This window comes from Pseudonaja textilis, chromosome 1 (genome assembly GCF_049901715.1).
Source record: "Pseudonaja textilis isolate UNSWEBS1 chromosome 1, rPseTex1.2, whole genome shotgun sequence".
Lineage (NCBI taxonomy): Eukaryota > Metazoa > Chordata > Lepidosauria > Squamata > Elapidae > Pseudonaja > Pseudonaja textilis.
In genome coordinates, this window is record NC_141990.1 from 70,882,515 (window position 1) to 70,897,676 (window position 15,162).

Genomic DNA, 15,162 nt, shown 5'->3' on the forward strand with positions numbered 1-15,162 from the left:
ATACAGGAGTGTCAAACTAATGGGCCGGATGCGTCACATACTGGCCATGCTCACCCGTTTTAGTGAAGGAAAAACATGATACGTCATGTGACGTGTTGTGAGTTTGACACCCCTGGTGTAGATCTCGAGATTCTTCATAACTATGTCTACACAGTTGGTTACAATAAAAATGAATAAATTAGATAAATTCAATCTAAATTAAGTTCAAACTGCATTACCCAAAAGGCATAGAATGTAATATACAGCACAGATTACAATAGAACAATTGTTTGCCTCACATGATGTCCTGATGCAAACCACATCCTTACATATTTGTATTACAGTCTAATGCAAGCATGTAAGCTGTAGACTTTGTATCATATCATGGCACATGACCAGCCCTTTGGCCCTTCATGGATGCTTATGATTAGAACCATGGTTTACTTCAGATTTATTTTCAGTTTCTTCTTTTAAAAGATGCTTCATATTCTATTAACTCTATATTCTAATGTGAAGTTTTAAGTCACCACTTTTTTTTTCACCTGGTGAATCTTTTAACACCTTTTTGCTCCTTGATCTGTTGCCACAATCCAATCAGTTTGGGGGGCAACCCTGTACTGTTTGCATTTTACAATAGGTCTGCTGTTAATGCCCTAAAGCAGGGGTGTCAAACTCAGTTTTATTGAAGGCTGCATCAGGGTTGTGTTTGACCTCGGGGCTAGGGTGGGAGTGGCCAGTTCGATGTCACTTGTGTCAAGGGCACCTGTGGTTGCCCAAGCACTCTGCCAATGAAAACGGGCTTCCAATGGGCTGCAACCCTCTGCCAGTGAAAATGGAGATTGGGAGGGCCACATCCGTTTTCACTGCTAGATTGCAGGAAGCCATGGCAGCTGAAAACGGAGCTCGGGAGCCTGTTTTCACTGGCAAAAGCACCATGGCCAGTCCTTTGCTGTTTCTGGAACTGGTCCCCGGGCCTTCAGTTTAACACCCCTGCTTTAAAGATTTGTTTCTTTGTACCTATGATAGCTCTGATGTATCTGAATGCAGCTAAAATGTAGCTTATTTAATAGAGCGTAATCCATGATGTGTGAACACAATTGTCAAATTTGTCTTGGCAGATTTTCTGATTGTCTTCCATATTTTTATTTTTGAATGGAAATGTCTTTTATAGTCTTTCACTACACTGATTTGATGTACCCTTTGAACAACTGGTGTATGTTTTAGTTGATCTTATGGTTTTACATTATTTCTATGCAACTTGGACAATTGGTTCTCTTGATTCTCCAAATTTCCTTTTATCTAGTTCCTTCCTCTCATTCCATCATCCAATTCTGAAGATGAATATGATTATGTACAAGCTTCTTGCATCTTACATCTAAAGTTGATCTTGATGGCATCAAAGTCACATTTCCCAATCAAACGTAAATCTGTCAACATCATCATGTATAAATATGAAGCATAACCACAATAGAAGTAATTTATATTGCCTATTATTTCAATGCATTCTCTTCTCAAGATTGCTTTGTGCATTTTGAATAATTTTTTTGATACCGGTTGTGTCATAAAGGTGTACACATAAACAACAGCAACAAAAACTTTTTAATTGTACAAATGGCTGACAATCAACTGTGTTGTGTGCAAGAATATATTTCCATCTCAGAGGAAATAAATTTCAAAAGTTATTAACAAATAGGCATACATCACTCTAATAGGCACTTTATAAATAAAATGGTAGTATAACAGCCTTCCCAATGTGTTTATGGTTTAGAAAAACATCTACCTGATCAAAAATTGCATAGGACAAGATATAATCAGTCTAACTCTTCTGAACACAATAGAAAACTTTGTTAATCCAGCCAAAATCTATAAATTGGGTGATAAAAAACAGACATAATTTTAAAGCAAACACTTGGTGAGCCATCTCTTTAGGTGTAAACAGAAAAGTAGCAGTATTCTTTACTATATGACATCAGCTTTCAAGTTCAGGGAATAACAATCTCATGTCTATCTCTTACACCAGAGTTCCCCAACCTTTTCGGATTGGTGGCCCAGAGCAGGGGGAGGGGATAAAGGGAATGGTTTCGTGGGAGGGGCATGCACATGTGTGCATAGCACCTGTGATGTTTGTGGCGACGCTTGCTCAAGTGGGGCTGCGGGCACTGATGCTCATATGATGGGCACAAAAGCCTACGATGAGGCTTACACAAGAGGAGCCATGAGCACCCACAAGGCTCGCAAAACTGGGTGCTCACACGACGAGGCTTGTGTGAGTGGGGCCATTTGTACATGCACTGGCTGGCCCCTCACGTGGCCCAGTGGCGATTAGGCTGGGGGCCGCAGACCACAGGTTGGGGACCCTTATCTTATACAATAAATGCATATATTCAAACTATATTCTCCATTTAAACATCTAACCAAACTAACCAAACAATAAATGTAACAATAGCAAATGATTTTTCTTACCTTAGACATATCCTTTTGTTAAATATCAGATAAATCATTGTAGAACTGATGAGACAGTCTCTTAGAGACACTTTTTTCAAGGCTATGTTGCATTCAGTGTTAACGATGTTACTAGCATCTAGGTACTGAGAAAAAGCTTTCAAACTCAGGGTACACAAAAACTAAATCTAATATAAACTTTTCTCCATAAAACAGAGAAAGTGCATAAATGCATAAAGATACAGAAATCTTGAGCAAAGCAGCTTTAGATTAAAATCACATTAAAAGTTTTTTGAGAGGCAGAGGTCTAAGTGTTCATTGATTTTGGTTTCCAAAACTTCAGATTGACAGACGGGGCAACATACGTTTCTATTTTGGTCACTAGTGGATGTTTCTGAGATTGCCGGTTTGGCTGTACTATTCACAGCAGAACTAGTCTCCTTCTTGAGTTCTCCTTTCTTTAAAAAATAGTTGACAAACGTAACTGAATCTTCCATTCTGGCTCGTTTTGCTGGGCCACCAGTCTGGGTGTTGCTGTTTCTCTGGGATGGTGACTGGGATCTTGGAGTCAATGTAGCTGATTTAGAAATTGTGTTTTCTGGAGTCCCTTTGTGAAGTATATCTCTTAGAGTCTTTGTAGAATTTGATTCTGACCTTTTTCCACCCAAAGAAATATTTTTAACTGGTGAGCCATTAACATTAGTATAAACCTTACGGTTAGCAACTGAAAATCTAGGAAATGTGATAGTAGAAGCAGAGCTGTTTTCAGGACTGTTTTGAGAAAACAGAGAGGAAACAGTTGTGCAGGAAACATTTTGCTCAAATTTGATTTCATTTTTAGGATTTGACCTAGATGAATCAGCAGATGAATGATACTGTGACTGGATCAGTTGTCTGCTCTTAATGCTTGGACTTACAGCTCCCTCTAATGATGATTCACTTCTTTTTCCTCCAAGGATATATCCTTTCCCACTAAAGGGTATTATGCTCTGTATGCTGCTTCCACGAGCTTTTCCTGAAATTACACCAGAAGATCTTTTAGTTCAAATAAACATCAGCTATTACAAATGCTTTTTACTCAATATATTTACATGTACTGATGAATGCCCATTGCAAAATGAACTTAGTGGATTTATTGGAAGGGAGGGAGGGAGAGAAAGCTTGAAATGTTTCCAGAATATTTTGATGTATCAGTCATAAAATTGCATTTGTAGAGTGAGAATTCTGCAAAACCAATATGGAATATGAGCTCAAGCAGCTAAATTTTAAATTTACATGGATGTTTTTTTCTATTTTTATTTTAGAGAAGCATTCCAGGGCTGGGCTTAAAACATTTTAGCAACAGGTTCTCTGCCCGGTTGCTGGGTGGCCACATGGCCTAGTCAGCCTCCAGCATCATGGCCAGGGGGAGGGCATTTTTGCCCTTCCCGGGCTCCGGAGGCTTGCTGGAAGCCAGAAATGGGCTTGTTTCTGGCCTTCCCGAACTTCCGGGAGGCCTGTTTTTGCCTTCCCTGAGTCTCTGGGGGCGCCCTGCACTTACCTGCATCCAAAAGAGGCCATGTGGAGACTCCTGGGAGGGGAGTGGTGGGTAGGGCCAGCCAGGGGATTTGGGGATTCTCGAAACTGTGCAAAATCTTAGCTGGAGGATCTCCCGAACCCCTGCAAACCCCAAGCAGCCCACCCCTGAAGCAGTCTTATATAGTGGTTAAAACACAAGACTAAAAACCATGAATCCCACCTTAGGCATGAAGCCAGCTGGGTGACTTTAGGCCTAGTTCTCTCTCAGATCTAAGAAGAAAACAATGGCAAAGCATTTCTGAAAATAATGCCAAGAAAACTACAAGGATTTGTCCAGGCAGTTCCAGGAATCAAGATTGACTTTAAGGCATACATGCACACAAAAGCCTTAAACCTATTTAAGGATTCTGGGATGGTAAGCCATTTTAATAGTTGGAGTTGAGGAATTGAGAAAGTCTCTTATGGAAAACTTCATTCTGTTCCAACTGCTTTTAGGATCCGAATCATTAATTCAAATTAATCTCAAATCACCCTCATCTAGAAAATCAGTATTCAGTGCTTTTTGCTTTTATACTGAACACAATTCTATTTACTTGAAAATATGAATCAGCAGTATTGAGAAAAAATTAAGTAGCTTTCTAATTACTCTTTTCATTTAGATTTACAGAATTGAGTTACATAGTTGGTAAATAACAAAAGGTACATACGTGAACCATCATCTAGGATTTTTGCCTGCTCATCGTTCTTCTTCTTGCATTTCTTGGAGCTGTTGTCGGGCTCTCTGACCTTGGTATATGTTCCCCCACAGCTCTTTTGGTGCTCTGCCCACCAATAGTCATTGGCAGATGGCGCCCTATTCATTACACGTTTTACATAGCCATAATAAGGCTTCCTATTTCGACATGGCCCATTACACCGCCACCAGTGCTGACGATAGAAATCCACCTCATCATGAAATTCATGATAGATCTGAAATTAATCCAAAGAGGGAAAAGTGTACAATACAACTTTCATTTTATATAAATACATATACATCTATCATGCTACTATATTCCCTTTCAGGGTAAGCAGTAATTCAGATATTCAGAGTGCAGAAAAGGAGTGAGAAACAGTAAATCAAACAAATTAAAGGTATAAGAGGGTCTGACCACTCCATCCAATGTTCCACTTTCTCTGTGTGTACTCACTTCTTCCTTCATATATTTGTTTTCCAAACCAATTACATGCATTTTTTAACATAAGGAAACTATTTCAGTATACTTTTATACTACTGATGCAATGTTGGTCCATATAAATTAATCACCCATACATTCCTGACCTTAATCTATTGTCCAGAAGGCTAATTTTCCTACTCTCACTACTTTTTTTGTTTTTCCTGTATACCCAACTCCTTACTTTCACATGGCTAACATGGACAAAAGCACACTGTTGAATATAGCTATTTTTCACTTCTTCAACATTCATTCCTTTTTATAGAATACATGTGTTTCTACAGACATTTGCATGTATTACATGTCTATCCATTTTCAGTAAACATTTATGAACGTACACATTCTTGCTCTAGTTTTTCAGTATTTTATATACATTATAACTAGCCATTATTTCAACTATTTCACCTGTCCAACAAAGATGTCTTTATCTTTGATTTTCAGCTCCAACCCCTTGCTGCCACATACAGTCTGTTTAACATTGATAGATAGAATTCTTTATTGGCCAAGTGTGATTGGACACATAAGAAATTTGTCTTGGTGCAAATGCTCTCAGTATTCATAAAAGAAAAGATAGATTCGTCAAGAGTAACATACATCATTCAAGTTCTCATACAAGAAAAATACATCGGTACTAACTTCATATGACCAACCAACAACTAACTTTTGTATATGGATTAATAATCATATTCTTCCCATTGTTAGGCAGAATCAGTTTTCACGCTTGTTTGAAACAACTCACACAGACAAACAATTAACCAAGCTACATTCAAATATTTTTTCCAATTACTCCACCTATTTATGTTATCTTACCATTTTTTTAAACTTTCACCTTTTTTCCCTTGGGCACTAATCCAAAGAAAAAAAATCAAGTGTAAAATTTTATTTTATGTAATTTATAGTATTTGTTTCAATTCAGCATGTTACTATTATATCCAGACTTTTTATATTTACACATACTGCTATTATACCCAACAAATATGTGAAATATTTTTCCATTCATTCAGAGAGATTTATTGATCTTCTAACACTTTTTTATATAAGCTTCATGCTTTTTTTTCTCTACAGTTCCATTTTCACTCATTTTTTCAATTTTTTTTTTTTAGATACACTCAGATTAATCTGTAGTAACACAGAGCATATTTACTGATCATTATAGCTTAATGTTTTCACTTTGACGAGTTGCCCTCAACCCAAAAGATAAAACTACATGTGCTAAGAATAGAACTATGAGGATTGGCTGAAAATATCAACTCTGCTAGAGTATACCATCCTGTCGTGAACTGGCTTGCCATCTCATCATGCAGTCTTATTCTGTGTTGAAGAATGAAAATGAATCTATATATCACAAAAAGCCTTTACCGTAATATTGGCTCCTGTTAAGCGATTTATCCGGTGCATATGTTTGCAGAACTCTGGACCGTGGGACTCACGATCCTTGTCATTATTAGTAACAAACAACAAGGCATGAATCATTTCATGTAGGAGAGTCTGAAATTGATAAGATTACTTAAGTATCCATTTTCTAACAAAGACAATTGCATATCCATATTTTGGAAAGAAATTCATCAATTTCAGTTTATGTTCCCTATGGTAAGAAAAATATGAACTGAATTTTGAAATGTGGTACTTACAATTCAGGTTTGTACAAATGAACTTACAATGAGAATTCGTAAAACTGTTGGTATTTTGCATTTATTTCACAGTTATGTAAAACTGTCTGTAGTTACCAAGCAAATAGATCTATTGAACTTTTCTTGACCCATTAATGACCTAAGCCAAAGAACTTAAGAAAGTTAGTTTGCTTCTCTCTCACAAAACAATCATGGAAGAAAGAACAGATCTCATGAAAACCAAGACAGATGTCTTGGCTAACTGGCCATGGACCAGAGAATCTCTGTCCTCATAATAATAGAATTTCATATCTCCTTGTTTGGAATCCAATAACTAAGAGAAGACCTTGGCCAAAATAACTATTATGCTATAATGAGAAAGAAAAAGTCTGAGAAGTAAACCATATATTTTGAATATATGACATTTCTTATCCCAAATAAAATATTATAGATCAGAAATAAGGCACATACAGCTACATTGGAGCTCCCTAGTATTTTTATAATACAGAACTCATTGTTTCTTCTATCTTTGTGGAATTAAAACATTGTCTTTAAAGCAAATGAGTTTTCCTACTTCCTAGGAAAAAGTACTTTATTACATATATATAGTACTGAACTTCTGCAACCACAGAGCACTAAGGCATCAATCAAAGTGCTCTATTCATATAAAAGACCTGGCTATTCATATGATTACCTGCCACATTTAGATCTCTTACTATTATTCTTATATTATTAAGCATATTTCAAGAGCTGATTTGTTACTGACAAAATATATTCCTCAGTTTATATATGCATTCAACCACGTTAGGCTGCAAGAAATTTGTAGAAAGAATTCCATCTTGCAATACCTCCACGAGATCCTTCCTTGGCCGTAATTTTAAAAGTGGTTCACTTAGTCGGATGGAGCACATTCCACCATGACCTTCATAGCAGCAAACTCCAGCGCACCTAGAAGGCAAAGCAGAAGCTGTCCATTTTTGTTTCCCAAGAGCAAAAATCTACCAAAGCAGAATGTTATCCATTGTGATCTACTAGTTTTCTATGGTAGCAAGAGGACAATTGTTCAAGAAGGAGAAATAGAAGAGTATTTAATCTCAATCTGAATTAGCATAGTTCACACTTTTACCTCATCCTACTGGTTTGTGGTAGCTCAAAATCCCGAGATTCAAGAACAAAAATTTTACAGCTATCATTAACCTTGACCAGTATATGTCTCTGATTATGCCTGCCCTGCTTGGTTGTCAGGTAAGGCACGCTTTTTGGCTCACTAGGAAAGCTTACCAGGATCAGCTCTGACGATCAGAACGAAACATCAAGGTTGTAACTTAAGCCATCAAACCATCATCAGACTACATTTTATAAATTCTTAATGGGTAGATGTGCTATTTTATTTTTTTTAAGGTGGGACAATGGGAGCAGCTCTAAAGGCCCCTTTCTTGACACCCGAGCCCCGCAGAGCAGCCTTTCCTCCCGATATTCTCCGCACTACCATTCCAAGGACGGCAAAACAGCAGGGAACTCTACGAGCGGCAGTCCCACCAACTGTCTCCTCCCTCTCTCCCTCCCTCGCTCGCTCTTCCTTCGGCGTACAGGGTCATGCGCGGGCTCCATTTTACTTCCACCGCCGCCAGGCGCCCCCAGAAGAGGGTCTCGTTGAACTGCAGAAAGAGGCCTCGCACGTCGGGGTTGGGGTCCAGCAACTCCCAGGCATCGTCCATCAGCGGGAATGGCCGCGGAGGATCCGAGGAGATCGACTGAAGCCGCACCTCCTCGTCCTCCGCTTCCCACTCCTCCTGCAACTGCAGGGCCAGCAAAAGGTCCTCGTCCATCGTTCCTCCAAGAAGCGATACACCAAACTATCCTCAACCACCGTCCATCGGCCGGAAGCGGCTTCGCAAGAACCTGGCGCATGCGCTAAGCCCCGTTCTTCGACGCTGCAAAGCGCTTGCGCACCTCTCCAAACATCCGGAGGTAAAGCCCGCTCTACAAGATACATTTATGCTCATGCGCGAAAACGGAGAGCGACTTGTCGCCGTTCCGTGACGTTTTACGTTTCCCGCAGGCTCTTCTCGCCTGAAGCTCGTCGGGAGCGGCTCTTTCTCCGGCGCGGACGCTCTTTCGTTTCCGCTCTTTTGTGTCTCCCGCTGCTCCGGCTCAGACATGGCGGTGTCTCTCGGGGAGGTGGCCGCAGTCGGTGGCGCTAGCCGTCTGCGACGGCAACTGGAGTCCGGGAGTTACGCGGCGGAAGAGTACGTGAAGCAACTGTCCCAGCAGTCGGATGGGGACCGGGACCTGCAAGAGCACCGGCAGCGCATTCAGGCGCTGAGCGAGGAGACGGCGCAGAGCCTCAAGCGCAACGTCTACCAGAACTACCGGCAGTTCATCGAGACGGCCCGCGAGATCAGCTACCTGGAGAGCGAGATGTACCAGCTCAGCCACATCCTCACCGAGCAGAAAGGCATCATGGAAACCGTCACCCAGGCCCTGTTGCTGCAGGCCAATGTCGGCGAGCGAGAAGACCCGGCTGTCGTGGGAGCCCGGCGAGCTGCAGCTGCCGCCACCGACCCTCACGCGAACCCTTTCCTGCCTCTCTCGGCCAGCAAGGACGCCTCGGCCAACGAGGAAGGCCGACAGCGAACTCTCACCACCCTCCTGGAGAAAGTGGAGGGCTGTCGAGACCTGCTGGAGAGCCCTGGCAAGTACCTGGTGTACAACGGGGACCTGGTGGAGTACGATGCTGACCACATGGGGCAGATCCAGAAAGTCCACGCTTTCCTTATGAACGACTGCCTGCTGGTGGCCGCGTGGCTGCCCAACCGGCGGGGCATGTACCGTTACGATGCCCTCTACCCGCTCGATGGGCTGGCTGTGGTTAATGTCAAGGACAACCCCCCCATGAAGGATATGTTCAAGTTGCTGATGTTCCCCGAGAGTCGCATCTTCCAAGCCGAGAATGCCAAGATCAAGAAAGAGTGGTTGGAAGTGCTGGAGGAGGCCAAAAGAAACCGAGCTCTCAGTGAGAAACGGAGGCTGGAGCAGGAGGTCCCAACGCGGGCTCTCCCGATGCCTGCTGAGACTACTAATCCGTTTGAGGTAGACGAGGAAGAGGAGGCGGAGGAGGAAGACAAGGCAACGCCAGAAGAAGAAACGGTGGATCTGTCTTTAGAATGGATTCAGGAACTGCCAGAAGACTTGGATGTCTGCATTGCTCAGAGAGACTTTGAAGGGGCGGTTGATTTGTTAGATAAGCTGAAGGAATATCTGAGTGACAAACCTGTGACCCAGGTGGTTAGAGAGTTGCGAGCTAAGGTGGATGAAAGGGTCCGACAGCTCACTGAGGTCCTTGTGTTTGAATTGTCTCCAGATAGGTCTCTCCGAGGAGGGCCCAGAGCTACCCGGCGAGCTGTTTCTCAGCTCATTCGCTTGGGCCAGTCAACGAAGGCATGTGAACTTTTCTTGAAAAATAGGGAAGCTGCTGTTCACACAGCCATCCGTCAGTTGCGCATTGAGGGTGCCACCTTGCTGTACATTCACAAACTTTGTCACGTCTTCTTCACCAGCCTGTTAGAGACTGCAAGAGAGTTTGAGACAGACTTTGCTGGAAACAGTGGGTGTTACTCGGCTTTTGTGGTCTGGGCCCGGTCTACCATGCGGATGTTTGTAGATGCATTTAGCAAACAGGTGTTTGATAGTAAGGAGAGTTTATCTACTGCGGCTGAATGTGTAAAAGTAAGTAAAGAGAGAATGGAGTAAAAACCTTTAAAAAGTCTGCCATTGCATCCCTGTGGGAGAGGTATTTGGGCTGTGTTTTGGAATGTGGTGGCTGCTCAGCTCTAAATCCTTCTCCCATCTAGTCACATCAATGGCACGGAGTTTCTGCTGGGGCTTCCTCATGCAGATACACACCCAGGCATAACACGGGAGAGCAGAAATACACATACAGCCACCTTGTTTGTTACACAAAACAAAATGCCTATGACCAATTGGTAAAAGGTCTGGAAGGCAGCAACATTTTCATTTCCAGTTCTGCTAGCAGTAAACAGACTCACCCTCTTAGTAGTTGAAAAATACAGGTTAGTCATATGCACTGCCTCTGCAGCGCAGCTGTAGATCTTAACCACAGATCCTGTCTTACCTGAAAAAGCACATTTTGCTTTAAAAACAAAGGATGAGCCTCTGTATAATCTTATGTTGCTTTTTTTAGTGTCCCAAACAAGATACACGCTCATGCCATCTGCTGTTAGTTTTTAATTATCTTTTATCTCTGAAAAGACTGAAATGGAATAGACTTTTCTGTTACCTGAATGGTGGGAGTAATAGAAATGAAACTTGTTTTTTATCCAGTTTTATTTCATATTAGCATTAACATTAGGGATATTTAAATTACTGGAGAATACAATTCTTTTAAATGTATGAAATAAGTTTCAGTTATATGTTTTAAATTAATGTTACTGCAAACTTGTTATTTTTACTTCAATTTTAACATGAACAGTGTTACGTGGATTAGGTCTGTATTGTCTTTAACATTAGGTGGGACAATGAAAGCCTTAAACTGTTCATAGATTCCATTCTTCCTCTCACAGGTTAAATTTGTAAGAAATAATGCATCTTGAAGTGGAGTCAGGCAATGTCTAATCATATTTATTGAATGTCACAAAGCCTCTTTTGAGCTTTATACAAACTTTGAGGTATTTGAAATCTGGAAGAAGAGAGCTGCTTTCTGAATTCAAATTATATTTGGTATTAGTAACTTTCCTTCCAATCATTCCCTTCATCTTTCTGCCTATTATATATGTAATAGGTATTAACATCCCTCACTGACTTTTGGCAACAAAGTCTTCCAAGAAATGTGGCTGTTAGCATCCCTAGATTAGACAATTATCTATTACTGATCCTGAAATACTATGCAGAGATTGGTTTAAAGCTATGTTTCAGTGTTCTCTAATGTTTTCAATAGGAAGATTATTTTACCATTTCTGCATTGTGCAACATCTTTAGATTTAATTAATGTCATTTGTCGTTGAAGGTGGCAAAGGAACATTGTAAGCAACTTGGCGATATTGGTCTGGATTTGACCTTCATTATTCATGCCCTACTAGTAAAGGATATCAAAGGGGCTCTGCAGAGCTACAAAGACATCATAATTGAGGCCACAAAACATCGCAACTCTGAAGAGATGTGGCGGAGAATGAACCTGATGACCCCTGAAGCCTTAGGAAAGCTTAGAGAGGAAATGAGGAGCTGTGGTGTGACCAATTTTGATCAGTACACTGGAGATGACTGCTGGGTGAATCTTAGCTACACTGTTGTGGCTTTCACAAAACAGACCATGGCTTTCTTGGAGGACGCTCTCAAGTTGTACTTCCCTGAGCTGCATATGGTCCTGCTAGAAAGTCTGATGGAGATCATCCTTGTGGCCATCCAACATGTTGATTACAGTTTACGGTGTGAACAGGATCCTGAGAAGAAAGCATTCATCAGGCAAAATGCATCTTTCCTTTATGAAACTGTCCTTCCTGTTGTGGAAAAAAGATTTGAGGAAGGTGTTGGAAAGCCTGCTAAGCAGTTGCAGGATCTGAGGAATGTTTCACGACTAATGCGTATTAATCCTGAAAGTACTACCTCAGTGGTGTGAAATGTAATGCCTCAGTAGTTTTCATACAGAGATTGTATATACTTGTGTACATACATACGTAAAGATATGTATGTGTCTACATACATAAACTGATGATTATCAAATATGGCAAAACTCTGTTAATTATGTTCTGCAAATACAAGAGGCAGCAAGTAAAAAAGGAAAAAAGCAAATACTGTAGTTTAAAAAAACTCAAGTAACATCTTTTTTTGAAGTTATGAAAGTGATTTTAGATTTCAAAACATGACATCTGTTTCTTAATAAATAATGTTATTTAAACATATGTAATTAGGTGCTCCAGGAAAAAAAAATGACCTTTTTAGGAATGTAAATTATGAGATGTATCTATTGATTTCTCCATATTAGGTAGGGGTGTACATGAAATAGGAAGAATGTTTTAAACCATCTGCTGTATTCCCGATGTCTTGTTCCATATCAGCCACAGTTTAGCAGAACCCCAAACCCAGAATGCTTTGGTTATTCTGGGTTTCAGATGGAACAAAATCCAAGTGGGTCAAGTAGGGTTAAATGGCATGTATTACTCCTCTTTCCCTTCCTCTCCCTCAATGCTTCTCAGTAAGCCATATCATACTGGGAAAAGCCAAAGAGAGGAAGGGAAAGAGGAGATCTGTGCCACCCTTTCCCCCAGTGCTTTCCCTTTAAGCCACCACCAGTGTTCTAGTGGGTCATATACCAGTGGCCCTTGCTCCCATTTTCCTAGCACCTTCTTCTCCTTTGCCATTGTTGACATTCCAGAATGGCACGTAGCACTGGTTTGCCTTTTGCCTTCCCTTCAGGTGCCAGGGTACCTGTCATGTCCCATCCTCTTCCCCCCACCCTCCAATCATTTCTAACTGAAACAAAACAACTCTTGTTTGCTATTCACAATCCATCATGCCAAAACATGCCTCTCAGTGTGGGCACTGGCCTCCTAAAGATGGCTATATCATGCGTGAAACATTTTATACATCTTTAGTATCAGACAATTTCCCTTTGTTTCTAAAGTAGAAGAAATTGTGTAGGAGACAAAGCAGTCTTGCATGAATCCCTCTAAGATAATGAGGAAATAGCACAAAAAGCTGCAGTCAATAGTTCAGTTCAATCCAGCTTAAAAATTATTTGAAAACTATCATTCAGCATGGGGTCAGTACTCTTAATGGTAGCATTTCTATTGCACACATTTTTGGCAATAATAAATGCTACTTTAAGTATAAAATTTGCTTCTTTTTGATTTTCAGCAAGTGAAACATGAATAATTTCAAATAATATAGTTGTGTCAAAAAGGTACGCCTGCCACTATCTGTGAATTTTGCTGCAGTTTTTGTACAGCTTCCTGATTTCAGTAAAGCCAAATCTACTTTAAAAAATGAAACTCTTCTCAGTTAGGAATGGAAAATGCTAGAACTAACTACAGAACAAGTTGTGTTTGATCTAGTTTTCATGTACCCATCTACATATATCCTTTCAATTACAAACAGTGATGTTAATTTGAGAGAAGATACATAATATATTCAGTTCATCATGTCTTTATGTGGTCATCAATGATCCACTGAGCAGTAAAAACTAGAAAGAAACGAAGAACAATTTTACAATGTTAATAAATCTGATTCCCTGAAAATTCCATGATATGAAAAATCACAACTTAAGTAGTGAAGGGTGGAATATTTAACGGCACTGCAAGAAGAAATTGGATGGAAGTTTACCTGAGTTAAAAAAATAAAATGAAAATTTACCCATGCAATATTCAAGGTGTAAAACTGTAGTAGCTCTTTCCATAGTTTTGGCCACAGTGATTATTAATATGGGTAGAGCGTTATATTTGTTTCTCTCTCTAAAGAATAAATATGCTGTACAAAATAAATGCCTATTGAAGAAATCCCTATCAAAAATATACTGGTGTAGTATAATTATGAATACTAAGCCAGAATTAATAACTCCAGGGAAGTGCTCCAATTTGTTACAAAAAATATGTTCAGTAGAATGTAAAATGAAATGCTACGTTGAAAATATTAAAGACTTGCTACTACTATGTTGTGACCTTTAAAATTGTGTAATGGAGATTGGGTGAATTGACTTTCCCATTTAAACAAATACTCCAGAAAAAAAGAGGCAAGGGGAAAAGTTATTATCTTGTATTTCAGTAAAGTTTGAGTCAAACTGTTAATGTGTGACTGTCATACATGTTCTGTTCTAGCTGATGGTCATGGAAAAACAATATCTATCTTTCTCCAGAGGAATGTGGGTATAAAAATGTTTTGAGCATAACCAATCTAATATGCGCTGGATGTATTTAAGCCTGTATTTCAAAGGACACTTTGTTTGCTACAACAAAAAAGAAAGGCCACAATGCTGAGGGTCATACCGGTTTCATGCCTCTTATACAGATAGAAGACATTGTTTCTCAGGGCTGTGCTTATAGCAGCCTCAGCAGACCAGAGAAGCTACAATTTAATTTGAGGGAAGTTTATAGGGCAGATTCTGGGTATCTAAACAATACTAAATAGCTGAAATTTAGGAATTTATTTATGTCATGCCATAAGAATCCATGCCGACTTAATGAAGGGAAACACCGCCTAATGTTCAGGTTATACAGGTGAAACTCAAAAAATTAGAATATCGTGCAAAAGTTCATTTATTTCAGTAATGCAACTTAAAAGGTGAAACTAATATATGAGATAGACTCATTACATGCAAAGCAAGTTAGCTCAAGCTGTGATTTGTCATAACTGAGATGATTATGGCTTACAGCTCATGAAAACCCCAAATC

General features: G+C 40.1%; 2 protein-coding genes across 2 annotated transcripts; one reads left to right on the forward strand and one right to left on the reverse strand.

Annotated features, from left to right (window-relative positions):
- Positions 1-1,118: 1,118 nt before the first annotated feature.
- On the reverse strand, positions 1,119-8,589 carry SPRTN (SprT-like N-terminal domain). The gene is made up of 5 exons (XM_026705186.2): positions 8,351-8,589; positions 7,609-7,708; positions 6,510-6,638; positions 4,647-4,908; positions 1,119-3,436 (listed from the first exon to the last, which is right to left on the reverse strand). Exons 1-5 carry the CDS (start codon positions 8,587-8,589, stop codon positions 2,703-2,705), a joined length of 1,464 nt encoding a protein of 487 aa, XP_026560971.2. The 3' UTR covers positions 1,119-2,702.
- Positions 8,363-14,421, forward strand: EXOC8 (exocyst complex component 8). The gene is made up of 2 exons (XM_026705185.2): positions 8,363-10,489; positions 11,787-14,421. The coding sequence occupies exons 1-2, from the start codon at positions 8,921-8,923 to the stop codon at positions 12,393-12,395; spliced, it is 2,178 nt and encodes a 725-aa protein (XP_026560970.2). The 5' UTR covers positions 8,363-8,920; the 3' UTR covers positions 12,396-14,421.
- Positions 14,422-15,162: the final 741 nt, after the last annotated feature.

What these genes read in the sequence shown, in the direction of transcription:
- SPRTN (XM_026705186.2), bottom strand. Translation starts at nt 8,589, where the DNA reads ATGGACGAGGACCTTTTGCTGGCCCTGCAGTTGCAGGAGGAGTGGGAA. An exon ending in TGGAGCCCGCGCATGACCCT is followed by an intron (nt 7,709 to 8,350) that starts GTACGCCGAAGG and finishes TTTGCCTTCTAG; the next exon opens with GTGCGCTGGAGTTTGCTGCT. An exon ending in AATCCTAGATGATGGTTCAC is followed by an intron (nt 3,437 to 4,646) that starts GTATGTACCTTT and finishes GTGTAATTTCAG; the next exon opens with GAAAAGCTCGTGGAAGCAGC.
- EXOC8 (XM_026705185.2), top strand. Translation starts at nt 8,921, where the DNA reads ATGGCGGTGTCTCTCGGGGAGGTGGCCGCAGTCGGTGGCGCTAGCCGT. An exon ending in CTGCGGCTGAATGTGTAAAA is followed by an intron (nt 10,490 to 11,786) that starts GTAAGTAAAGAG and finishes TTGTCGTTGAAG; the next exon opens with GTGGCAAAGGAACATTGTAA.